General features: G+C 45.2%; 2 protein-coding genes across 4 annotated transcripts in view; one reads left to right on the top strand and one right to left on the bottom strand.

The window, feature by feature from the left end:
* SPCS3 (signal peptidase complex subunit 3) overlaps positions 1–26,445 on the bottom strand; it is a 55,381-nt gene extending 28,936 nt beyond the window's left edge. The window contains exons 1-3 of the mRNA XM_033942884.1: positions 26,268–26,445; positions 16,940–17,013; positions 2,137–2,213 (exon numbers count right to left, since the gene is read on the bottom strand). Of these exons, the coding sequence (XP_033798775.1) occupies positions 2,137–2,213; positions 16,940–17,013; positions 26,268–26,410 (294 nt within the window). The 5' untranslated portion in view covers positions 26,411–26,445. The remainder of the gene's footprint in view (positions 1–2,136; positions 2,214–16,939; positions 17,014–26,267) is intronic.
* Positions 26,441–26,881, top strand: part of ASB5 (ankyrin repeat and SOCS box containing 5) — a 114,457-nt gene continuing 114,016 nt past the window's right edge. For all 3 annotated transcript variants that reach the window (XM_033942855.1, XM_033942838.1, XM_033942862.1), the window contains exon 1: positions 26,441–26,572. The gene's annotated coding sequence lies outside the window, so the exon portion shown is untranslated. The remainder of the gene's footprint in view (positions 26,573–26,881) is intronic.

Below are 26,881 nucleotides of genomic sequence, written 5' to 3'. Positions count from 1 at the left end.
AGAAGTGGCCTTGAGGGCTGGTCTGCTAGCAGCAGACTTTTGCTATGCAAGTCTGCATCTTCTCCCAGGCAGAAAACCTAACAAGAGGAAACATCTGGGTACCAAGCCTCAAACTTAAAACAGGAAACCCCATACAGGGTATTCCTTATACAGATCAGGAATATAAAGTCTCTGAAACTACCATTCCACATTTACTAGATTTGATTGATATAGATTTGGGAAATTTTCAGGGTATAAAATAAATTGGAGTCAGAGATTCTTCCACTAAATGCACATTGTCCAAAAGGATTATTTGACTCATTCCCCTTTCTTTGGAAGGAAGAGGGTATAAAATATTTAGGTATTTGGATTCATAAACGCTGGAAGAGACGATGAAAGTAAATGAAAGATCTTTATTGCTGAAGGTCACAGAAATGTGTGAGCAATGGAACCCCTTACATCTGTCTTGGTGGGGGGAGAGTTCAAACAGTTAAGATGATTTTGCCTGTGGTTTGCTACCAAAAGGGTTTGTTGCTAGTTTATTTTCAAGGGTCCTTTTACAAGAAATTAAATAGTATTCTTACTAAATTTATTTGGCAGGGGAAAGCTGTGAGAATTGCTTTAGTATCTTTACAAAAATAAATTGTGTGTGTGGGGGTAAATTTTCCCAATTTTTATAAGTACCATCAAGCCTATATTATGCGTCAGGGTATGAACAGTACTCCCCGGAAATTCCGCTCCAGGAACCCCCGCGAATCTTGAAAAACCGCGAATATGGTTTTTCGTGGGGAAAACTGGAGAGGGCAGTGGGAAAGGCAGGAGAGAAGCAGCCGAAGCGCCGGCGAGTGAAAGAAAATCACTTGCTGTATGCTCCGACCGCCTCTTCCTGCACTAAAGTCAGGCCTTACCAATCAGGAGCTGCGTGTGAAAGCAGCTCCTGATTGGTATTTCCTGACTTTAGCATTGGATGAAGGCGGGCATACATACTCTGGATGATGTAGTATCAGATGGAAAGCTGCTTCACTTTTCACGACTGCAACAAACATTTGGTATTGCTAAGTCTCAAAATTATAGGTGGTTGCAGTTGAAGCAAGCCCTTCAGAAGGGGTTCCCCGATTGGCAAAATCTTAAATCAGTATAGTTTGCGGTCCTATGTTTCCAGACAGATTTCCTGGGGCATCAGGCCGCTCAGTGGTACAAATTAATATCTGAATTTTTGAATAAGAAATCAAAGACTGGTCTTTGAAGCCTACTAATTTATCTCAATGCTCCAAATGTCACAACCATTCCTAGCCTGTTCTCTAACCAGTAGGCTACTCCTCCACTCATGTTCAGTATCCCAAAATAGCTTGGGACACATTGAACAAGAAAAGTGAAAAAAAATATCCATAATTTTTTTTTTTTTTTTAAACACACAAAACAAAACAAACATAATACAACTAAAGGCATGAATGTTCTTTAAAAGGAGAGAATCCCCCCTTTTAATTTTTTTACTAAGGTGCTGTAGAGATTTCTACTGCAGCCTGGAGTGCTAAATGCTCCCATGCTCATAGAATTTCTATGGGCATCGGAGCAGTGTCAGAACATTTAGCGCTCTGGGTAGAAACCTCCAGTGGCTTTGTAAAAAGAAGGGGGTGGGGGGATTTATTTCTAATGTCACTTCGGCAGAGAAGGGGGGAAAATTGAATGAGGGAACCGAGGAAACAACTACATGCTCAATACTGTCCACTAGTTCCGAGTTTTATTTAAATTTGTTGAAACGCCTATCAAATTCTAAGCATTTTACAATGTTAAAAACAAGTGGGGGACTTACAAGGACATATCAACAAGACAAATTAAGGACTTGAAATAAAAACAAAAGGCAAGTTTTGGTGAAATACAACTATAACAGAAAAATCGGACAAAAAGGGAGGAACATGAGGAGGGGGGAAGAGAAGGTCTTCTTTGATAAGGAGAAGGTCCTCTTTGGGGGGGGAAAAGCTAAAATGGAGCTACGTAATTACATCACCTGTATGCCTGATTACTCAGGCAAATGAATGATGCAGTTCCTTTTCATAAGGTCATATGGAAATGAAATATACAAAGATTATTAGATACCAAACTTTAATTTTACATCAATGTTCCAAGAAAGCTTCAAATTTCTCATTTGATACTCACATTACTTTTTGTAGAATATTCTGCAGATAAATACAGGAACAACTGTTTAACATTCCAGTCAAATATTGGCTGTAGATGTGGGTTAGTTAAGAAAAACACACTTAGTCACATTGAGAGTCGAGAAGGGAAGCTGACACAGACAGTGGTACCATTAGAGCCCCGGAGCATGCGGGAGATAGGTCAGCTGCTCTTGCTTGCTTCGGGCTTTCCTCGCTGCTGGGTCCTGCCTACTTTCTGTTTCTGCAAAGGCAGGACCCGGCAACAAGGAAGGCTTGAAATAAGAGCAGCAAGTTGTAAGCTTCCCTCCGTCACTGACCTATGGGAGATAGGTCAGCGACAGAGGAAAACTTATAACTTGCCCTAGTCTGTCTGTAGTTAATCTGCCGACAGTGTGGGGGGGGGGGGATGGGAAGAGAAATGCTGCTGCTGCATCCAGTTTGAGGGGGAGGGAGGAGGAAAAGAAATGCTGCTGCACCCAATTGGAGGGGGGAGAGACAAGGAGGGAGAAGGAAGACCAGGGAAGGGAGAGGAGAGAGATGCCATGACCATGGGAGGGAAAGGAGATACCATACAATGGAGGGAGAGAGATATGTCAGGATATATGGGGGGAGGGAGACAGATGCCAGACCAGGTGAAAGGAAGTAAGGAGGGAGAGAGAAAGGAAGGAGAAGAGATGCCAGATAATGGAGTGGGAGATGGAAGGAAAGGAGAGAGATGCCAGGGCATGGGGAGGGAAAGAAAAATAAGGAGACATAAAATGGCTGACCAGAAGGAAAGGAGGTGCCAGAGCAAGGAGGGAGAGATGGAAAGGAAAAGGGGTGGAGAGGGAGAGAGCAGAGGCTGGGCAAGGGGCAAAGAGAGGACAGATATTGCATGGAAGGGAGAGAGGACAAACGCTGAATAGAAAGAAGAGCGAAGAGAAGATGATTAAAGTAGAAACGACAACAGGTAGAACATTTTTTTGTTATATTGTAACTGTATTGATTAAGTTTATCAATAGGAAATGGAAATAAGGCAATTTTTTTGGACTAAACTCCTTTCCTCAGGTCAGGACTCCATAACAGCAGTATACTGTACTGTCTTGAAGAAAGATTTGGCCTCTGAAAGTTAATTACTATTAATTGAAAAATGGATTAGTCCATACAATAAAAAAATGTTCCATGGGGGGATGGGAGGGATATAAGCTGCAAGGGTTCTGCTGCACATGGGGATGGGATAGAAAGATATTGTACAAGGGGATGGGTGAGAGGAGAGGAAAGATGTTGCACATGTGGGGGAGAGAAAGGAAATAGGAAGAACTGGGTGGAGGAGAGGAAGCGAGAGGTAATCATTGTAAATGAAAAAAAATAAGATCTAGTGCCTTTTTTGGGCCCAAAATTAATATAAGACAATGTCTTATTTTCGGGGAAACACGGTAATAGAGCATACCAGTGCTTTAAGTGCAAGCTTCATCAGTCTCAGCTATAACACTACAATTCCCAGCATGCTGAAAACCAAAATGCCAGCGCTCTGCACAATGTCCCTGGTGGCTTTTGCAGCATCTTCATTGTCAAAGTACAATCTGTGACTGCAAAAAACCAACAACCTCAGTGGTTTAAAAAAGAAAACACAGAAAACAAAGATTCAAACCTGCCAGTAAGTGTAAAACCTTCTTCAGGCTAGCCCTACAGCGGTCAGCTGTCGCCGTTACTATAGCAACAGTGCAAAACGCACCGCCTTAGGAGACATCAGACGGCTTCCCATGTCCTCCGGTGAACAAGTTTGGTCCCTGTTCAGACAGACAATGCCACCCACCAATCCGTAGCTACAGTGCGGCTCGGTCAGGCAACCATTGGCAGAAGCTGAAAGGCAGGGATTGTTAGTGAGTGGGTTTGTGCGTTTCGTTCTCCGTACGCCGTCACTGATTTTTGCGGTCTGGTACAGGCAAGAATCGACTTAAGTGAAGAATCACGTCAAGGTGTGTGAAGTGATGCAGTGGGATGGACGGGGCTAAGTGTGCTGCGCGGGAGGAGCTTTGAGGTGGATAGGATGAGGCGGTGCCATGTTGGGGTTGAGACTTGCTGTGGTGCGTCATCACTGGGTTCAACCTCGTCAGCATTAGAATAGGTTGATGTATGGTAGGGAGAGGATGTCGTTCAGCTTTTGGTGTTTCGTTTTGAGGAAAACTGTGATGGGACCTTGAAGGCATCTGAGAGGGTGGTTGAAAATAGCTCTTAGATTCTGTAGCTGCACCTAGCAGAAAGACTGCATTGCAGGGACTTTGTAATTTGATAATACCTGACAGCGAAGTTGCATTGGTAAGCATAAGGGTTTGCGATTGGGGTTGTGAACTTTGCACCAGGGTTGTAGAAGCCAGCTCTCTGGGTGAGTGGGTAGAGAATGACAGTGTTAATGAGGACAGAACCCACGGGGACAGGGATAAAGCACAGTTACTTACCGTAACAGGTGTTATCCAGGGACAGCAGGCAGATATTCCCACACATGGGTGACGTCAGCAACGGAGCCCCGCAGCGGACACCCTCGAAAGCAAACTTGCTTGAAGATCTCGAACTTTCGAGTGCTGCATCGCCCATGCGCGCGTGCCTTCCCGCCCGAACTAGGGGGCGCATCTCCTGTGAGGATCCTCAGTTCAGATACCAAGCCAAGAAGCCAACCAGGGGAGGTGGGTGGGTTGTGGGAATATCTGCCTGCTGTCCCTGGATAACACCTGTTACGGTAAGTAACTGTGCTTTATCCCAGGACAAGCAGGCAGCATATTCCCACACATGGGTGACCTCCAAGCTAAGTAAAAAGGGAGGAGGGAAGTTGGCAATTTACGAAAAAAGATTTTGCAAAACAGATTGGCCAAAATGGCCATCCCTCCTGGATAAAGTATCCAGACAGTAATGAGAGGTGAAAGTGTGAACCAAGGACCAAGTAGCAGCTTTGCAAATTTCCTCAATAGGAGTTGATCTGAGGAAAGCAACAGAAGCCGCCATAGCTCTAACTTTGTGGCCCGTCACTCGACCTTGTAGAGGAAGACCAGCCTGAGCATAGCAAAAAGAAATGCAAGCAGCCATCCAGTTGGAGATGGTACGCTTCAAGACAGGACAGCCCAACCTATTTGGATCAAAAGAAAGGAAAAGTTGAGGAGAAGTCCTGTGAGGTTGAGTATGTTGAAGATAAAACGCCAACGCACGTTTACAGTCCAAAGTATGTAGAGACGCCTCACCAGGGTGAGAATGCAGCTTAGGAAAATATACTGGTAGTACAATAGATTGATTTATATGGAAATCAGACACTACTTTAGGTAAGAATTTTGGATGTGTACGTAGAACCACCTTATCATGGTGAAAAACTGTGAAAGGCGGATCCGAGACTAAAGCTTGCAACTCACTGACTTGACGAGCCGAAGTGAGGGCAATCAAGAAAACAACTTTCCAAGTAAGATATTTAAAATGAGACAAGTCAATAGGCTCAAACGGAGGTTTCATCAGTTGAGCCAGAACAACATTAAGATCCCAAACAGGAGGCGGTTTAACTGGTGGATGAAGATTGAAAAGTCCCTTCATAAAACGAGCAACCAGAGGATGTGCCGAGAGAGGTTTCCCATCCAGAGGCTGATGAAAAGCAGCAATGGCACTAAGATGAACTCTAATAGAGGTGGATTGAAGACCAGACTGAGATAAATGAAGCAAATAATCCAGAACTGAAGTCAAAGGGGAAGATTTCGGTTGAAGACTATGAGTGGAACACCAAGCCGAGAACCTGGTCCACTTATGACCATAACATGGACGAGTGGACGGTTTTCTGGACGCCAGAAAGACATCCGGAACAGACTGAGAAAATTGAGAAGGATCAGTCAAGTGGAAAGGAACCAAGCCGTCAAGTGAAGAGACTGTAGGTTGGGATGAAGTAAAGACCCCCGACTCTGAGTGAGCAGAGAAGGAAAAACTGGTAGGAGCAGAGGTTCCCTGATGCTGAGTTGAAGAAGAAGAGAGAACCAAGGTTGTCGTGGCCACCTGGGAGCTATGAGAATCATCGTGGCCTGGTCCGACTTCAATTTGACCAGAGTTTTGAGAATTAGAGGGAATGCATAAAGAAACTGACCCCTCCAGTCCAGAAGAAAAGCATCCGCCTCCAGACGAAGGGGCGAGAAAATGCGGGAACAAAACAGAGGAAGTTTGAAGTTGTTGGGTGACGCAAAGAGATCCACCCGAGGAGTTCCCCATCGAGCAAATACTTGACGAAGTGTAGGGGAGTTGAGCGTCCACTCGTGAGGTAGAAGCAGACGACTCAATTTGTCTGCAAGGCAATTCTGTTGACCCTGAATATAGACAGCCTGGAGAAGGATGTTGTGAGAAATCGCCCAATGCCACAACCTCAGAGCTTCCTGACAAAGGGAGTGGGAGCCCGTCCCACCCTGTTTGTTGACATAATACATCGCTACTTGATTGTCCGTCCGAACAAGGACTACTTGGTCGTGAAGGAGGTGAAGAAAAGCTTTGAGAGCAAGAAAGATCGCTCTGAGTTCCAACAGATTGATGTGACGACGACGATCTGTGGCAGTCCACAACCCTTGTGTACGGAGACCATCTATGTGGGCTCCCCATGCGTATTCGGACGAATCTGTTGTGAGTACTTTCTGATGAGGAAGATGGTGAAACTGCAAACCTCTGGAAAGATTGGAAGAGAGCATCCACCAGTGGATAGACTTCTTTAATAAAGGCGTCACCGCTATGTGACGAGAAGGCGGATCCAGGCCCTGTTGCTACTGAGACGCCAGGGTCCACTGAGGGATGCGAAGGTGTAGTCTTGCAAAGGGAGTCACATGTACCGTAGATGCCATATGTCCGAGGAGGACCATCATTTGACGAGCCGTGAGAGTCGACATGGAAATTACGCGATGACAAAGGTGTAGGAGGGTTTCTTGACAATTGAGAGGAAGGAAAGCTCTCATGTGAACAGAGTCCAACACTGCGCCAATAAATTGGATCGATTGAGTTGGAACCAGTTGAGATTTTGGAAAGTTGATATGAAACCCCAGACTTTGAAGAAAAGAAATAGTCTGAAGGGTCGCTTGAGTAACCCCTTGAAGAGAAGGGGCTTTGATAAGCCAATCGTCGAGGTAAGGAAAAACCTGAAGGCCTCGAGCACGGAGGGCTGCAGCTACCACGACTAGACACTTGGTAAAGACCCTGGGGGAGGTCGCCAAGCCAAACGGAAGAACCCTGTATTGAAGATGAAGGTTCTCCACCTTGAACCAGAGATATTTGCGAAATTTTGGATGGACAGGAATGTGAGTATAAGCCTCTTTGAGGTCCAGCGAGCACATCTAATCTCCCTGATCCATGAGAGAATACAAAACTGGAAGAGAGAGCATGCGAAACTTCTCTTTGACTAGAAATTTGTTGAGAGCACGGAGATCCATAATGGGTCGTAAATCCCCCATCTTTTTGGGAACTAGGAAGTATCTGGAGTAAAACCCTAGATTGTGCTCGGAAGGAGGAATCTCCTCCACAGCTCGAAGGGGAAGAAGTGCCTGAGCCTCCCGAAGAAGAAGGGGGAGTTGCGAGAGACTGGAAAGACACTCTCCTGGAGGATGATCTGGAGGCACATGAAGGAGTCGTAGAGAGTATCCCTCGCAGATGACAGTGAGGACCCAGAGGTCCGATGTAATGGTTTCCCAGACAGATAGAAAAAGGGAAATGCGGCCTCTGATGGGCAGGGAGGAGTTTGGATGCAAGGCGATTGGAATGCTCACCACTGGACCGTCAAAAAGACGGAGTGGGTTTGGTTGCAGCAGGCGTCTGGGACTTCTGAGGACGCTGTTGTTGAGGCCTTCTAGATGGAGGCCTAGAAAAAGCTGGCGTGGACTTCATAGGATATCTACGAGCCGGAGGCTTGTAAGCCCTAGATTACATTACATTACATTAGGGATTTCTATTCCGCCATTACCTTGCGGTTCAAGGCGGATTACAAAAGGTTAGTTTAAAAAAAAAACAGAGTTACAATGATTAGCTAGAGAGGTAAGTTGTAGATCTTGTAAACATTTAGCAGGTTGTTGAGGGTGAGGTGGTTTGTAAAAGAGTTAATAGGTGGTCATAGTGGGAGTTCTTTTGTTATTATTAGTGCAGTAGTGGGTAGATCAAGTGTCAGTTTTAGATGTAGATGTAGAAGGTTTTGGTTTAGGGCGAATAAGAGAGGCGAAAGAGCGTTCATGCTCCGAGAGCCGTTTAGTAGCCGCCTCAATCGAGTCATCAAAAAGCTCAGAGCCCTGGCATGGTAGATTTGCTAACCGATCTTGTAAATTGGGATCCATGTCCACTATTCTGAGCCAGGCCAGACGTCGCATGGCCACTGCGAACGCCGATACCTGAGAAGAAAGTTCAAATGCATCATAAGATGCCTGCAACATGAAGACGCAATTGTGAGAGAGATTGAATAATTTGTTTATACTCAGCAAGGCGTTCTCTGGGCCAGTCTGGGCAAAAGGATGACAACTGCTTCAAAAAATAATTAAAATATGAAGTGAAGACATAGTTATAATTTAGAATTCGGTTAGTCATCATCGAATTTTGATAAAGTCTTCGCCCAAATTTATCCATGGTAGAACTGTAGCAGACACTTTAGAAGGATGAGCTTTCTTCAGGGATGATTCCACTACTAAAGATTGGTGAGAAAGTTGTGATTTCTCAAACCCCTTGCAAGGCACAGTACGATAACGAGACTTCAACTTAGATGGGATCGCTGTCACAGAGTAAGGAGTCTCCATATTCCGCAGAAAAGTCTGTTTTAGCACAGGTGTCATGGGCAGACGCAAAGTTTCTTGGGAGGATGGGAAAGTTCCATATCCGCCAAATACTCAGGTGTGTACTTTGAATCTGAATGTAAGTCTATGTTAAGAGCTTGGCCCATGTCGAAGACAAACTTTGCAAAGGAGGAAGACTTCGACGTAGAGGCTTCTTGAGGAGAGGCAGAGCGAGAGCGAGGCACCACTGAAAAAGATGGGGAGGCCTCGCGGGAATACTGGGAAACTGGCTCCGAACCGAGACATAAGGTAACAGAGGATGCTGCACTACCAGTTAGAGGCGGTGTGGTAGAATGTTTCCGCTTAAGACTCCGAGACGGAGAAGTGCGTGGAGTACGAGGTTTCGCTAAAGGAGACAGCTCCCCAGGCAAAAGCCTCGAAGGTGGGGTCCTCGACCTAGAATGCCTCGATGAAACAGAGGAGGCAACAGTACTTCGAGAGCGAGGCACGTGCTTCGAAGAATCTGAAGGCCTCAAGCTCCTCGAGGAAAGGACCTTCGAAGACTTAGAGCGGTGCTTCGATCGAGGTAAAGACCGCTTAGAGGCTCGGTCAGGCGAAGAGTCCGAGGAAGAGACTCGAGATTGAGACCTGCGGCGAGGTGACCGCCGACGAGGCAGAGACTGTTGCTCAGGCTGGACCTGTGAAGACAAGGTCGAGGTCGGGACCAATTGTGCCACGATTGAGGAAATTTGCGTGGTCAAAATTGACTTGAGCATGTCCTCAAACATAGGGACAGAGACCAAGGGACTCGGAGTCACGGGAGGCCTCACGCATTCCATTGAGGGCGACCTCGGAGGAGAGTATTCCCTCGATTTGGAAGCACGTTTGGAGGACGGTCTCGAAGACGGAGTCGAACCTGGAGCCCCAGGTTGCGAGGTACTAGACTCCGTTGGCTTCTTAGGATTGGTACCTGAAAAGGAAGCAGGAGACTTACCCCCAGTCCAGGCTTCGAGAACACCGAGGAGGCCTTCGAGGCCGAGGACCCGGAGGTCTTCGAGGCCGAGACCTGCAGAGTAGGCGAAGTCGAAGTCTTCGTACTCGAGGCTTGTCCCGAAGTGGAGGGTTTTACAGATGCCCCGGCCGAGGCTACCGCTTTTTCTGGCTCCATTCGAGGGAAAAGCTCGAAGAACCTGTCGCAGCGGCGCTTAAAGGCACGAGGTTGAAGAGTGAGGCAGCGAAGGCAGTCTTCGGGACGATGAGTCATCCCCAAGCAGAGCATACACCGACTATGGGGGTCAGTTATGGAAATAGTCCTGCCACACTGATAACACCGTTTGAACCCGGTAACAGGCCGGGACATAGAAAGGACAAAGTCCGTGTCGAGAACGAGGGAGAGAGGCCTAGGCCTCAATCTCCCAACCCGACGCAAATAAACAAAAACTAAAAAGTTTTACTTTTTTTTTTTTTTTTTACAATTAGAAACAAAAAGAAATACAGCGACCAAACAGAAATAAAAACTACTCAGCTGCGGTGAAGAGAAGGCACAACGCTACGGGAACTAAGTCGACAAGTCTTCTCAGCTCTGCGGAAAACGTTGAACTGAGGATCCTCACAGGAGATGTGCCCCCTAGTTCGGGCGGGAAGGCACGCGCGCATGCGCGATGCAGCACTCGAAAGTTCGAGATCTTCAAGCAAGTTTGCTTTCGAGGCTGTCCGCTGCGGGGCTCCGTTGCTGACGTCACCCATGTGTGGGAATATGCTGCCTGCTTGTCCTGGGATAAACTGCGTTCCTGTGACATTCTCTAAAAAAAAAAAAAAAAAAAACACAACTTAACACATCTTAGACAACTGGGTCCAATGATTTACAAAAAATAACAAAAAATGCAGAAGCTGCTTTTGGATTTCAATGAACTACTGTTAAATGACAATCATTTATGTCTTGTCTGCCCTCTGCAATGTCCTTCCATCATGTGTCCAGCTGCTGAAGCATCTTACTGCAACAGATTCATCCATCAAGGGACATTTATAGCATGTAATAGACACTTATTTTACTGTTCATCCACTACACAATTTAGTTTTTCTTCTACGCCCCTATCTGAAAGGCAATCCAATTACCTTCACAGATGTGAAAACATAGGGAACTGACTCTTTGGGAAGGTTGTACTAAACTCAAGATAGAAATGGAAGGCTGTTTGTGATCTATAAACAGTTGTATAGAATACTGTCCCTTTTTAAACTTTATTAAAAATCATAGGTGTTCTAGGCTTGTGCAAATGAGTCCGCAGGGATGGGGACAAAATTTGTCCCCATGTCATTCTCTAGACTGAGCATCTGCAATATTGAACAGGGAGTGGTAACGAGTTTGGTATTATCAGTCATTTTGTAATGTTGTCATATTGTGATTAGGGCTGAGGGGCAGCACTTGTAAGCTACTTGAGGATAAAGAAGTGATCGCAACTAGGACTGAAGAAAATGGCCATAAGAGCTAACATTCTAGCAGTTTGAACAGATGAAATATTTTCTGGATTGATGCGAGATAAATAATTGTATAAGTGTGATGATGTGAATATTGTGTAATGTGAGTACAAATATACTTATCTGTTCAAAGTGTTGATATGCCTAATTACTGCTGTAGGGCTAGATGCACTAAAGTCAGCGATCGTCGCTAAATCTGTTTTCACAGCTTTAGCAGCAATCGCTTTTACCGACCTGATGCACAAAACGGCTCACTGCATGTTTTTCCCCTCGATTGCCCATTTTCTGATCTGGTCATACAAATTAGCTACCTTCAGGGTTTAGATGAGTAGAAATCCCCACTGGATCCTAAGTCACATGGAGACAGTATGATCAGTCATAGCTCCAGGGAAGTGTCTGGTCTCTCTGAATTGTCTGTGTGTTGATGAAAAGAACATGGTTTTCTTGTTAGCATCGACTGTACAGATCAATTGACTGTGCAGGATCTGGCTTGTTTAGTTTACAATTTGTGCATTGGTATTCTAGTGCTCAGTGCAGTGTTTAAGATGCTGCCTTTTCCTAGGTGTACCCTTGTTGTGCAACTCATGGATTATTACTAAAAATAATTTTTATATAGAGGAAGGGGTTTTAAAAAAATGATCAGCACTGGCTGTCATATATACAAGGTACGCCACTGGATTAATGACCCTATTCTAACTTTATTGTTGACGTAAGTGGTGTTGACCCCCCCTGCAGTATAGAGATTTAAATTAAAGTTGTATTAACATCAAGCAGTTTTCAAATGACATTAGCAAAGAAAATGATTTAATACATTGCTAATTATTACCTGCATCTTTACCTAAACTGTTTTGCCCTAGCTCTCATTTTGATCTTTATCTGATCCTTTATTTTGCTGTAGTGAAATCACACAGGTCTCCTTCAAGGCTCAGTAACAGCTCTTCAAAAATTATGCGGAAGAGGTCTGGAAGTGGGCATTGCATCTATTTCATATGCTCAGTGAGACATCAGGAAGGAACCTAGTGATCAAATCATTATTAGAGGTGCTGCAGAGCCGTTTCTTGTATGACTGGATGAGCTATATATATTTTTTTAGTTGTTTAAATTCATGCAGAAATAAATGGCTAGATTGAACCAAATGACTTCATTAACACATTTCCCTTTTTTTAAGCTTCTATATCATTTGAAAGGGGGCAAATATCTAATTATTCACTTCTAGAATTGGATACTTCTTAAATTTAGTAAAAATATTCTGGCACAAAGTGTCAAACCTTAAAAAAGGAAGTCATTGAGCATTGGAAAATAAAAATAGTATACATTTAATTTTCCCCACCACCAAATTTCTCCATCCCGCACTACCCCACCCCACCACTTTTTCATGCCACCCAGCTGGAAAAAATTTCTGGGGAGTACACAGAAGTATAAAAAGAAACAATATTCTGTACAATTGTCATTTTATAAATACAAATACAGAGCAAGGATCAACAAAACCCCTGTCTCCCCTCTCCTTGACATACATCCCCTCTACTATCAAGAAAACTGAATAAGCCAAATTATTATAGAATGCTAGAAAAACCATGCAGTTTGGTCTTCTCAAATGCTCATTGTGCTCCAGATGCGAGGTACTCACGGCCAGCCTGTGCAAGCGTTGTGCAGGCCAGAACGATGGAGTCTTGTCGGCAGCAGTACTGTTAGGAAATTTCAACATGCCGGATGTAAACTGAAACAAGGTTTCGGCCACAACCAGCAGCAGCAGCAGAAAGCTGCTAACATCTATACGGGGGGCAAGACTCAAACAGATGGTTCTGGAGCCCACCAGGGATCAGGCGATTCTCGACCTGATACTCACCAATGGAGATAGCGTCACAGAGGTTTCGGTAGGCGAGGCGTTGGCCTCCAGCGACCACAAAATGGTGTGGTTTCACCGCAGGAAGGGATCCACGAGGTCGAACACGTCAACAAAGGTCCTTAACTTTAAGGGCACTGAATTCGAGAGCATGGGAAATTTTGTCTATGAGGCGCTGCAAACCCAAGACACAACAGATGATGTGGAGGTCATGTGGTCAGCTTTGAAATCTACCCTACAGGAAGCAACCAACCTTTTTATAAGGTCTGTGAGTAAACGGCGGAGAAATAACAAACCCCAATGGTTCTCTGCAGAGATCTCAGAACTCATAAAACAGAAGAGCATTTGTATCCCACAAACTATCACATCAACCAGAAGACAAAGAAGCTTATCTAGAAAAATCTAGAACTGTCAAAACGGCGGTCAGATACGCCAAACTTAGGATGGAAGAAGATTTAGCTAGGAATATTAAAAAAGGGGATAAATCCTTCTTCAGGTATGTTAGTGGTAGAAAGAGGAATACAGACGGGATAGTGCGCCTAAGGAAACCTGACGGCAACTTTGCAAAATCGGACCCCGATAAAGCCGACCTACTGAACAAATACTTCTGCTCAGTATTTACCTGTGACGCACCAGGATCCGGCCCACAGCTGCAAACAAGAGAGCGCTCAGAAGACCCATTCAGGAATTTTGAATTTTCCACCAGCAGCATCTACCAAGAATTGTCAAGGCTCAAAGTGCATAAAGCCAGGGGACCAGATAATTTGCACCCCAGAGTGCTTAGGGAATTGAGAGATGTCCTGGCAGAACCATTAGCTGCGCTCTTCAATCTTTCCCTGGGCACGGGAAAAGTTCCACTAGACTGGAAAACAGCTAACGTCATTCCGCTCCACAAAAAGGGATGCAGGTTAGACACTGCAAATTACAGACCGGTAAGTCTCACGTCAATAGTGTGCAAGCTTATGGAAACATTGATTAAACACAAATTAGACACAGTTATGGATGACGAGAGACTGAGGGATCCACACCAGCATGGATTTACTAAGGGGAGATCCTGCCAATCCAACTTGATCAGCTTCTTCGACGGGGTAACAAAATAACTGGATAAATGAGAGTCCCTGGATGTGTTGTATCTGGACTTCAGCAAGGCTTTTGACAGCATCCCACACCGTAGACTTTTGAACAAGATGAGTTCATTGGGACTAGAAGAAATATTAACTGCATGGGTTAAAGACTGGCTCAGTGGTAGACATCAGAGGGTGGTGGTAAACGGTACCCCCTCTGAAAAGTCGGAAGTGCACAGTGGAGTACCGCAGGGCTCGGTCCTGGGCCCAATCCTATTTAATATCTTCATACAAGATCTGCCTCAGGGACTTCGGGGGAAAATTGCATTATTTGCCTATGATGCTAAATTGTGCAACATAGTGAGCGGAGATACCATGCCTGACGCTATGACACAGGACATACTTGTTCTGGAACACTGGGCTACTCTTTGGCAGCTGAATTTCAATGCCAAAAAGTGTAAGATAATGCACCTTGGTGGCAGAAACCCATGCAGAACCTACACTCTGAATGGTGAGAACTTAACCAGAACGAGACCAGGGAGTAATCATTAGTGAAGATATGAAGGCAGCCAATCAGGTGGAGAAAGCCTCATCTAAAGCTAGAGACAAATGCTGGGTTGCATTCGGAGAAGCTTTGTCAGCCGAAGGCCCGAGGTGGTGATGCCACTGTACAGGTTCATGGTGAGACCACATCTGGAGTACTGTGTACAGTTTTGGAGGCCACACTATCGGAAGGATGTGCTAAGAATGGAATCGGTTCAACGATTGGCCACCAAGATGGTCTCAGGGCTCAAGGATGTCCCTTATGAAGAATGACTAGGTAAGTTGCACCTTTACTCTCTCGAGGAACGCAGAGAGAGGGGTGACATGATAGAGACGTTCAAATACGTTACTGGCCGCATTGAGGTGGAAGAAGATATCTTCTTCCTTACAGGTCCTATGGCGATAAGGGGGCATCCGCTGAAAATCAGGGGCGGGAGATTCCATGGTGACACTAGGAAGTACTTCTTCACTGAAAGAGTGGTTGACCGTTGGAATAATCTTCCACTTCAGGTAGTTGAGGCCAGTAACGTGGCTGATTTTAAGATCAAATGGGATCAACACGTGGGCTCACTTCAAAGAGGAACTTAGAGGGGAGGGTTATTTGAGTGGGCAGACTTGTTGGGCCGTAGGCCCTTTTCTGCCATCATATTCTATGTTTCTATGAAGGATTCGTTTACTGCCGGAGCGGCTGGGGATTCCCTTTTCGTGTCAGTTAGTTCCTTGGCCAAGTCCCAGGCTTTTCAGACACAACAGGCTGCAGGAGCTCCGATTGACGGTGTCAGTCCAATTTAAGCAGGAACCTCCTCAATTTCTGCTACCTCAGGTGACCTTCCCCCTGTTCTGGCAATACAGGGGCAAGGTATGGCAGGGTCCCCTGCTGGGCAGGGAGTCCCTTGGGGCCGCCGAGGGTTAGCACTTTGTAAAGCTTATGCACTGGCGGCTGGTTTCGTGTCTACTCCGGGGGTCTCGGCGGTTTTGCCCTCCTCTACTCCTCTTTCATCCAAACGCCCGAGGGTCTCTTGGGATGAGAATTTTTGCCCAGAGGAGCAAGATGTAATTGATGAGGACCTGGACCTTTGGGAGATTTCCAGGATCCTCTTGGGTCGGATTCTGCCAGCGAAGGGTTCGAGCACCCCCCTGCTAGCAAAGATGCGTCTGTGGTGCACATTTTTCAGAGGGAAGAGCTTCATAAGGTAATTCTTCAGGTCGCCTCAGTTTTGCACTTTGAGGACACTGTCTGAGCCCCCACGTACGGTGGACCTCTTGCTTAAGGGGGATCTGCTCTGCTTCCTGTTCTTTTCCTATGCATCAGGATATTCCGGACATTATACTCGCACAGTGGCAGGTGCCGGGAGTTCCCTTTCGTTTTACACGCTCCATGGCCTGCCTGTATCCCATTCCTGAAGGGGATAGGGACACTCTGAAGTCACCTGTGGTGGATGCGGTGGTCTCGGACATCTAAGAGGCATACTGTGCCTGTTGAGGGCGGTGCAGCCTTGAAGGAGCCGGAGAAGCATAAGTTGGAGTCCCTCCTTAAACAGAGTTTTGATGCGACAGCTCTGCCGGTCCCAGTGGCTATGTGTGGCAGGCTGGTGACTTGACGTGTTTTCACTGGGCCAAGCATGTCCTTGACTGCTACCAGCAGGTGGAGACTGAGCACAAACCTGTATATCAGGCTAGAATCTGCCCAGCAACTCAGTCTGCCGAATAGCCAAGCAGAACCTAGGAAAGACTTCAACTGAAAATAGTATAACACACTCCGAACAGGAGTGGAAAAAACAACAAATACTTATAAACTACTGCATGGTTCAATCAATGATCTGAAACAATGTAAAAACACTTGTAGCATTATAATTTTGCAAATTGACACTTTGCAAAATAAAGCTTTTCAGCTACAGTGGCAAAATGATGCTCAGAATTTAGGTTGGGCTGAGAACTTTTCAGCACCCTCTTGTTCAAGTTGGCTAGATAATGTTTCTGAACATTATGTGAATCGGTGACCTATGAAACTGACTGCATTCCATCTTCATACAAACATACACTATAGAAACAATTAACGTAAATTTAACTTTGCATTCAAAACAACATTAGATATAGCGCTAGGTACACAGCATGCCATATTTTCACCACCAATTCTTTAAAGGATATCTGCTGTAATATCGAACGTAATGAATCCCAGATCACTTCTTTCTCTAGGTCCAGTGAAATCATCTACATTTTTCCTAAGGGGAGGAAAAAACAAACATTTAATGTTCCTATATTGAGAAAACTAAACTTAGAATGTTAAAACCAGGTGTTTTCAAACACCTAAAGTTGCATACTTATGTAGGTAAATGTAGAAAAATAGTACGAAGAAGTTAAAGACAAGTGAAACATAGCTATTTGGAATCACTCTCAGGAAAAACAGCAGCATAAAGGTTTAAATGAGAAAACTCTAAAATAAAATCCATAATGCAAGTTGCAAACTCAATGAAAATTTCAATTATTTTTCTAGGAATTTTTTTAAATTACTATGGCCCTGATGTTCTAAAACAGCAGTCTCAAACTCAAACCCTTTACAGGGCCACATTTTGGAATTGTAGGTACTCAGAGGGCCACAGAATGAAATAGTTAATATCTTATTAAAGAAATGACAACTTTGCATGATGTAAAACTCGTGGAGGGGCATAATCAATAAAAACTGTCTAAGTCCCTTTTTGGCCTAAGGCCTTAAACGTTGAAAGCAGAAGCAGGGAAATGTCCATAATCAAAAAAAAGTCTTTTTGATAATGGCCTGCCTCTACATTCAGCTGTTTAAATGCCCAGACCACCACTACGTCTACACTTTCCCCCTAATGAATCAAAAAAATGCCTAAGCCCCAAACGTCCAACACAAGGGCTTTTAGGCGAAGGAGGAGCCAGTCCTTCACCTAAAAGCTGGATTCTGTAACCGGTGTCTATCAAACACACCGATTACAAAATCTCCCCCACCTTAAAAACGATCCAGGCAGGAGGGAGCCCAAGCCCTCCTGGCTCACAGCACCCCAAACCCCTGATTATGTTCAGGGCAAGAGGGAGCCCAAGCCCTCTTGCCCTGGCGGCACCTCGAACCCTCGACAGCATCGGGGCTAGAGGGAGCCCAAGCCCTCTTGCCCCGCGGCACCCCCTGATTACGATCAGGCCAGGAGGGAGCCCAAGCCCTCCTGGCCTCTCGCCCCCCCCACCCCCCACACGATCGGGCAGGAGGGAGCCCAACCCCTCCTGCCCAGGCGGACCCCCTACCCCCCACCCCAATAGGGGCAGGAGGGATCCCAGGCCCTCCTGCCCTCGACACAACCCCCCCAAACCCCCGATCAGCCTCCCCCCGCCGACCCGCGACCCCCCCCGCCCCCAATCCCACCCCCCATATCTGTAAAAATGTTGGCCGGACAGATGGGTACCAAACCCGCCTGTCCGGCAGGCCTGCCAGCTGCAGAATAGGGCCGGATTGGCCCAGGTGTCTGAAAACCCACCCACAGGTGGGGGCTAAGGCGCCTGTGCCAACCAGAATAGGCCCGGGAGTCTTAGGCCCCTCCTGTGGGCTTTGTCTTAGGCACATGGGCCCAACCCGGTTGGCCCAGGCACCTTAGGTCTCACCTGTGTGCGGGGTTTCAGACGCCTGGGCCAATCCGGCCCCATTCTGCAGCCGGCTGGCCTGCCGTTGGGCTGTTTGGCACCTGTCTGTCCGGCCTCTTTTCTCTCTGTGCGTTTAGTGGCAGGGGAAAGGCCTAAGCTGGTTTTAGATACATCTAAAACCAGCTTTGGTTATGGGTACTTGGACGATCAGGTTTTTTGATCGTCCAAGTAGCCATTTAGAGGACGCTTTTTAGACGTTTTTGTTTTTTTTGATTATGAACCCCAAAGTTTATAAATCTTTCCTTAATTGCTTACGATACCCTATTTTTCGCTCCATAAGTCGCACCCGACCATAAGACACATCCTAGATTTAGAGGAGGAAAACAAGAAAAACAACAACAACAACAAAAAAAAACAAACAAACCCCCACAACATTCTGAATCAAATTCTCCCTGCCAGGCTCTGCACTCAACCCCACAATCATTGCCAGGCTCTGCACCCTGTCTCCCCTCTGGTGGTCTAGTGGTAGGCTGGGACAGGGCAGAGGGCGGACAGGGCAGATGTCAAGGCAGATGACTTTTTAAAATGTGCAATGTCACCTCAGTAACAACTATAGAAAAATAGACAAATATAGTGCAAAATATAGACAGCAGATATAAATTCTCCAACCTGACATTTTGATCACTAAATTGAAAATAAAATCATTTCTCCTACCTTTGTTGTCTGGTGATTTTTCTCTTTCTTTCCTCAGGCCCAACAATTGTCCCTTCTTCCCTCCCTCCTTCCTATGTCCCCCTCAATGCCCTCCAGCCTTTGTCCTCTTCCACACCCCATTGTCTAGTGATTTTTCTTTATTTCCTTCCTCAGGCCCAACAATTGTCCCTTCCTCCCGCCCTCTTATGTTCCTCACTGCCTTCCAGCCTCTGTACTCTTCTGCACCCCCCCAAGCCTGCCTGCCCACTGGTTTTAATTGCCTTCATGGACGTGTCCTCACAACGGCAGCAACGGGACGGGGGCCCCCTGGCTAAAGCAGTGGGTTGAACTTGGCAGCACGGCACCGAGAGCGAGGGATGAGCGGGAACCCAGCGGCGCTTCACTCCCTCTGAATGGAACAAATTGCTGGGAAGGGCCAGGCGGGTGCAGCGATTGCATGCCACCGGCCCAGAAGCCTTACTCCCAACGTCAATTCTGATGTCAGATGGACCTTCTGTCTGATGTCAGACTCGGAATTGACATCGGGGCCGACAGCGTGCAATAGCTGCACCCACCTTGCCCTTCCTTTCCTCTACTTTCGGTGAGCGATAAATAACAGCAGCAGCTGACAAAGGGTGGGCACCGATCTAAATAAAGTAACGGGTGAGGGGGTATTCGTTCCATAGGATGCACCCTTTTTACCACCCACTTTTTTGGAGGAAAAAAGTGCATCTTATGGAGCGAAAAATACGGGTAATTTTCAGTTATACACAGCTGAAAGCAGTGCAACATGTAGAAAGATGCAGGAAAGCGCTTGCGTGAGATTACAGCAGTGAGGTGGGCAACGTTCCAGAACAATGGTAACATACCGAGGGCCTCAAAATAGTACCTGGCGGGACGCGAGTTTGAGACTACTGCTTACTCTTGAATTCATTAATGCTGTATTTGACTATTCTTTTTAATCCCCAACCTTGTGTTTTTGCCTGACCTCCTTTTCTATAAAATTTTGTAGTTCAATTCCCCTTTTCCTCTTCACTCTTGTTTTGTTAAGTTTGTATATAGTCTAGTTTATTTTAATGGTTATGTTTAAATTAATGTTTTATTTTTTTAATATTGTAATTTTAATTGTTTCTTTTTATGTATGTTCATCGCTTTGAAGTAAGATTAAGCGATTAATCAAAAATTTTAATAAACTTGAAACTCTAAAATCGCTGTTAAAATCCTGTAGGCTGCTGTGGTGTCATTCTGTGTCAAGTGGTCTAATTTCAGAAAAGTGTCCAACCCCCACAATCACAAATTCTAATAAACTTTGTATGCTGAATCTTACATGACCCAAATGAACTCTGGTAAAGCTTAAGATCTGCCAGTGGAATAATTGTGAAAATATAGCTCTTTGTTTGATACCATACTACAATCATATACAGCAGGGTTGCCTACATGTTTTTGGCTTGCGAGCTACTTTTAAAATGACTAAATCAAAATAATTTACCAACAATAAAAATTAAAAAAAAAAAAACACAAAAAAAACACACACACAAAACAAACCACACTGCAGAGAAAATGTTAATTATCATTTATATTCGGGGGGTTACAAAGAGGTCAAGGCAGATGACTTTAAAATATGCAATGTCACCTCAGTAACAACTGTAGAAAAATACACAAATATAATGCAAAATATAGACAGCAAATATAAGTTCTCAATACCAACACATTTTGATCACTAAATTGAAAATAAAATTTTCTTCTACCTTTGTTGTCTGGTGATTTCATGAGTCTCTGGTTGCACTTCCTTCTGACTGTGCATCCAATAAATTAATTTCTGCCTCCTGCATACTTTCTCTCCTCCATTGTTCCATTCCCCAACCAACATCTCTCTTGTCCCTCCAAGAGTCCAACTTTTCCTCCTCTTTCATCCCCCAGATCACGTGAAGCATTTTTCATCACTGCCCACCAACCTCATGCCCATTTCTGCTTCTATCACCCCTCTAACACCATGCCACATCTCTCCCTCCATCACTATGCCCAACATTCCTCCCCTTCCATCTATCCCTCTGTTCCCGCTCCACTACCATATCTCTACCTCACTCCTCTCTCTCTATGCCCAATTTTCATCTTCCTTTCCCCATGTGCACCATCTTTCTCTCTCACTCACACAATCAGGTCCAACAATTGTCCTTTTCTATTCCCTCCCTCCTTACTATGTCCCAAGTTAGTACCCCCTTCCTCCTTCACTTTTGTCCCACATTCATGCCCCCTCCCTTCCTTCTGTGTCCCGAGTTCATGCCCCCTCCCCCTCACTGCCTTCCAGCCTTTGTCCCACCCCTTCCTCCCTCCCCCGAAGTCTGCCTCCCTGATGACAACGCCCGACAGCCCTGCCGTGTCTGGCCCTTCCTTGTCCGGAGTTGCGGCGGCAAGGGATGATTGGAGGTGTCGGGTGGTTGCAGCGTGGGCGGGGAGAGATCCCTGGGGCTGTGTTTTTACTTTGCACGATCTCTCCATGATCGACTCGCGTTGCCTTTATCAACCGGTAGATTGCGATAGACATGTTGGGTACCCCTGATATACAGCACAATGTTGGCAACTTGGAGTCAAAATATTTCCTTGGCTACTGAAACAAAACCAATGAAAACTTGGCAATCTTTTACTACTTTTTATGATCTATTCAACGGATTTCCTTTTTTGAAACTGAGGTACTGTATTTTTCGCTCCATAAGACGCACCCCAGATTTAAAGAAGGAAAACAAGAAAAAACCCCATTCTGAACCAAATTGTATACTAATATATACAATTTAAATGCCGTCCCAGCCTCCCCCTCCCAATCACTTTTATATACCCCACATAAACCTTTCTTCTAACTTCCCAAACAATTTAAAATTCCCATCAAGGAAGGGAATGAGGAAAAGCCAAGTCATTGAATAACCACCCCGCGCTTCCAGATTCTACTTGGAACATGCTCATCTCCAGATTTCCTCGGTGAGACAGCAGTGAGGTATCGACAAGTAGTAGAACTGAAAGATTCAAAGGCCAATATTCCTTCTGTAAAGAGGCTTCTTGATACAGTAGCCAGACAATCAATCAATGACCTACCTTTCTACAAAGCTCCAGGTTTAGTACACCAGAGGAAAACAATGCAATATTAACAATAAAAATAAGTTTCAAAGCACAAATGGCATAAAAATAAAAGCCAAAATGTAATTTAAAAAAAAAACTTTTCTAGTGCCTGCAGCGACACTTGTTCAGGAATCGTGGGAGTGAGGACAACATTCAAAAGCCAATCTTCTGGGCTTTTTTTCTAGAAAACAATCCTTAAGGGAATGGCCAGAGAAACTCAATAAACTTGGCTCAACACCAGAATTTGTATAACAATTTCAGCAATTTGGGCCGAGGGACGTCGAGGCCAGCGGCGCACAAGCGGGTTGCTGTGTGGGCTCGCGCCACTTCTGAATGGCTGCCTCAGATGCTAGCATTCCAAGCATGTAAACAGTCCTGATTGGGCAATTATATTAGCGGAACCATGCAATCTTACAATGCATTTCGAAAAGGGATTAAGACTGTACTATTTGATATTCATTTCTTAACTGAAGCTTTATTTAATAATTTTATACTATCTATACTTTAGATAGCATTTTGTACTTTTATTCTCAATAGTTTGTACTTCGCTGATTGTCCATTTTCTCTTCTGTGTAAACTGCCTAGAAGTCGTTTGATTGTTGGCGGTACAGAAGAATAAAGTTGTTATGTTATGTAATATCGTTACTTTATAATTGCAATGTAAAGTTTGTGTTTTTTCAAAAAAAAGTCAAAAATTGGGTATTTTTAACCAGCGTTTACAAAAAAAGAATATACTGGAAACATTTTCAAACTATTAGAAAGAGCATGTTTCAGACTACCTGAAAAAGCAGTGCCTGAAAATAAGGGTCAAAGTTCAACAAAAATGCTATAGACCAGGGGTGCCCACACTTTTTGGGCTTGCAAGCTACTTTTAAAATGACCAAGTCATAATGATCTACCAACAATAAAATAAAAAAAACAAACAAACCACAAAGCACACTATGCTGAGAAAATGTTAATTATCATTCCTATTCTGGGGTTTTTTCAAAGAGGTCAAGGCAGATGACGCTATGCACTGTCACTTCAGTAACAACCATACAAAAAGACAAATACTCTCCTCCCTTTTTACTAAACCACAATAGCAGTTTTTAGCTCAGGGAGCTGCGCTGAATGCCCAGCGCTGCTCTCGATGCTAATAGGCTCTCTGCGCTAAAAACCAATATTGTGGTTTAGTAAAGGGGGGCCATAGTGCAAATTATAGACAGCAGATATAAATTCAGACACATTTTGATCACTAAATTGAAAATAAAATCATTTTTCCTACCTTTTGTTGTCTGGTGATTTCATGAGTCTCTGGTTGCACTTTCTTCTTCTGACTGTGCATCCAATCTTTCTTCATGCCTGTATGCTTCCTCTCCTTCAGACCTCATTCCCTCCCCCAACTTTTTCTTCCTCTCTCCCTGCCTCCCTTTTTTTTTCTGTTTCCCTTCTTTCTTTCTGTCTCCCTGCCTACCCCCTTTCTTACTTTCTCCCTGCTCTCCACCAAACCACTGCTGCCACCATAAGGGAACAAGCCCCCCAAGCCGCTGCCATCGGCTAACAGACCCCAAAGCCGCCACCGCCGCCCCAAGCTCTCCCTGCTTTCCTGTGTTGGGCCTACCAGCATTCCTCTTCCGACGTCAATTCTGCCGTCGGAGAGGAAATTCCGGCTCAGCCAGGCAGCGATTGGCTGGCCCGAACTTCCTCTCCGACGGCAGAATTGACGTCGGGGAGGAATGCTGATCGGCCCGGTAGATTGCCAAGAATCTCGGCGAGAGGGAGAAATAGAAGGCCTTGAGCATGCGCAGATGCATGTTCAAAGCCCAGTAAAGGCAGGAAGTTCTTCAAGCGGCACCGGGACGCCTGTGGACTGTGTGCCGCTGCCAGAAGAGGTAAGTTTCAAGTTGTTCAGGTGGGGGGTGCCGGTTTGCGCGATGGGCGGCCTTTGCGAGCGGGGGGAGCGATGCCGGTTATCCGGGGGGGGGGGGGGGTGCTCGCAAATCGAGTCAACACTCGGTTTGTGAGACAAGTTTTGTGATAATGTTTTGCTCATCTTGCAAAACACTCAAACTGAGGTTTGACTGTATATCTTTCTTCCCTGGGTTACAGTTTGAGTAACCTAGGTATAGAACTGTTCAGCTATGCTGATGATATCACAATTGTTATACCTTGTGCCACAGTATTATCTCATATCTCTCATAAAATTAAGTCTGTGTTGAAGTTGATGAACTCTTGGATGCAGGATTTCAAACTCAAGCTTAACCCTGATAAGACAGGGTTGTTGTATAAGGCCCCTCAGGTCATCTACTTAGAGGTAAGGGTGAGGGGGGCATCGGAGGTGGGTAAGGGGGGTGTTGTATGGGGGGTCATTCGGTAGCAGGAGAGTGGGCATCTCTTTCACTATGGGGGTGTGCGCAGCCGAGTGAAAGCAGGCATTTCTTGGCAGGGGGAGAGAATCGGTCTCTCTCCCGCTGGGGGGGGGGATGTTCGCCGCCGCTGAAGGGAAGGGTGTTGAGATGCAAGGGGAGAGAATGAGCATCTTTCCCCCTGCATCACAACACGGCTTTCTAGCAGTCTCTGACACTGTCGTGCCTGTACCGGGATCTCATTTGCACATCATTGTTGGAGAATGCTAGAAAGCTTGCTATTGACAGAGATAATCCGTTTGATAATCTGCCAATAAAATGTGTACAGGCTAAACCGTTCAAATAAATTACCCATTTGTCCGTCAAGCCCCAAAAACCCACCTTTTTGATATAGCTTTCAATCCTTAATCCTACTCCTCTGCCATCCAACCAAGCCTGCTGATTAACAGTATCCATGACATCCTGTTTGTTTGTCTTGCCTGTTTAGATTGCAAGCTCTTTCGAGCAGGAACCGTTTTCTTACTCTTTGCGATTCTGTGCAGCGCTGCGTGCGTCTGGCAGCGCTATAGAAATAATTAATAGTAGTAGTCATGGTAGTAGTAGTACACAGTTTAGCCACAGCGTTAAAAAGCTTTGAGAATCTGGGCCTGAGATCCTAATAATGCATTCAATCTTTAGCAGTCATGGAGAAACCTTCTGTGCATCAGCAGGTCACCTTTCCATGCCAGTAAGAGTGCTTTAATGACTTTTACTGCCAGGGAAAGCTTTTAAGCATCCAGGCCCGATTCTGCCGTCTCTAATTTAAGACACCCTAACGATTATTCACAACCTCACTAACTGTAAGCACATGTAGAATTGCAATTGTGACAGCAGTTGCTAAGGAAGGAGGATTCATTTACACATACCTTTCACCCCACTTAGAAAAGTTATTTTCAATTATTCACTACTGTATATATAAAATTGCTAATAAATTGTCTTATGTCCTAAAGTTTAAAAATGTTAAAATGAAGATATGTTGTTTTTAAGCCGCCATCACATATGCAGAAATGCTTAAGCTATGTTTACAATCGTTTTTATAATGGATTTCGCAATGTGAATTTGGGATGTTTTATTCGAAAATCACAAAAAAAACAAGCAAGACTAAAGTCATTACCTACCGGTAAGTGGGCCAATTTATATAATCTGGAAATAAAAGCTTCCATCAGGTTAGAATATTTATTCCTAACCTAAGTACAATAAATAGCAATAAGCAATTTGGCACGTGGTGAGTGAGGAGACGAAAACAACTAAGTTTCAGCAAGTAAACGCTGACATCGCCTTAACCTACTGCCCACCCGGAGCTACAGGCGTGGGGGAAAGGGGGGGGGGGAGCTATCGTGCTATCTTTTCATTGGTTCTTAAATACACAACACCGGAAACAGTGCAAGTATAGGACACACACACGTACATACGAGCTAGAAATGCTGCACAGGAGCATGTGCAAGTAAAACCCAATGCCGCAGTGCTAGGAAATCGTTTGTACAAAGCATAGAGCCTTCCGCTCAACTCAAGGACACATTCACGAGCTTCTCATTCTAAACGACACTCCTTCCCTAATACAGTAATCTCGAGCCTGTAGAGCGCACCAGGCAGCTCGCGCATCTCTTGCCCACGTCCGTGCCCCATTCGCTTAAGCACTTCCCCTCCCCCCCACCTCCAGTCAGCACGCATACGAGCAGCGGCACAATACTCACAGCATGACCCGCGAGACGTGCAGCTGTACCGGCACCACGCGTTCCTTGAATGCGGTGGTAATAAAGCAGCCAAAGGTGAGCGCCGCCATAACGCTCAAAGAGAAAGCGAAGAGCGAGTTCGCTCGAGAGAGTGCCGTGTTCATGATGAGCGGAAAATAGGGAGCAGTCGGTCGCTTCCTCTTCTCTGGTTTTAATCGCCCTGTCACTTCGCCGCCGTCCGACTCACCCCGCCTTTTTCTCCCAGCATGCACTGGCCGCCCGGCGTCTCGCTAACTCCGCCCCCACTCGCAGCAGTCTCCTGGCAGGTGTGTTTCAGTTTTCATTACTTATTTCTTTGATTTATTGAACTTTGTTATCTCACATTCAGACAGTTTTCTTTTGGCATGCAATTTATATATATGAAGTAAGAATGAAGAAAATAATTCGAGAGTACAGCAGAGGAATAGCGTGCAAAATCCGCTCTTCGGGTATTCACTATACTGTAATTTTCTATTAGTATTTTAGTACTGCTGTTAAACGTGTGCAGTAGTGCTGCCCGATTCACGATTCGAATCGATTCACTTCGGGTGAATCGATTTGTTTGAATAAAAATCCGAACTCACCGATTGGGAGAC

This window comes from Geotrypetes seraphini, chromosome 1 (assembly GCF_902459505.1).
Source record: "Geotrypetes seraphini chromosome 1, aGeoSer1.1, whole genome shotgun sequence".
NCBI classification, from domain to species: domain Eukaryota; kingdom Metazoa; phylum Chordata; class Amphibia; order Gymnophiona; family Dermophiidae; genus Geotrypetes; species Geotrypetes seraphini.
Note: the sequence above shows the minus strand (reverse complement) of the source record. Positions and strands in the feature narration are given on the sequence as shown.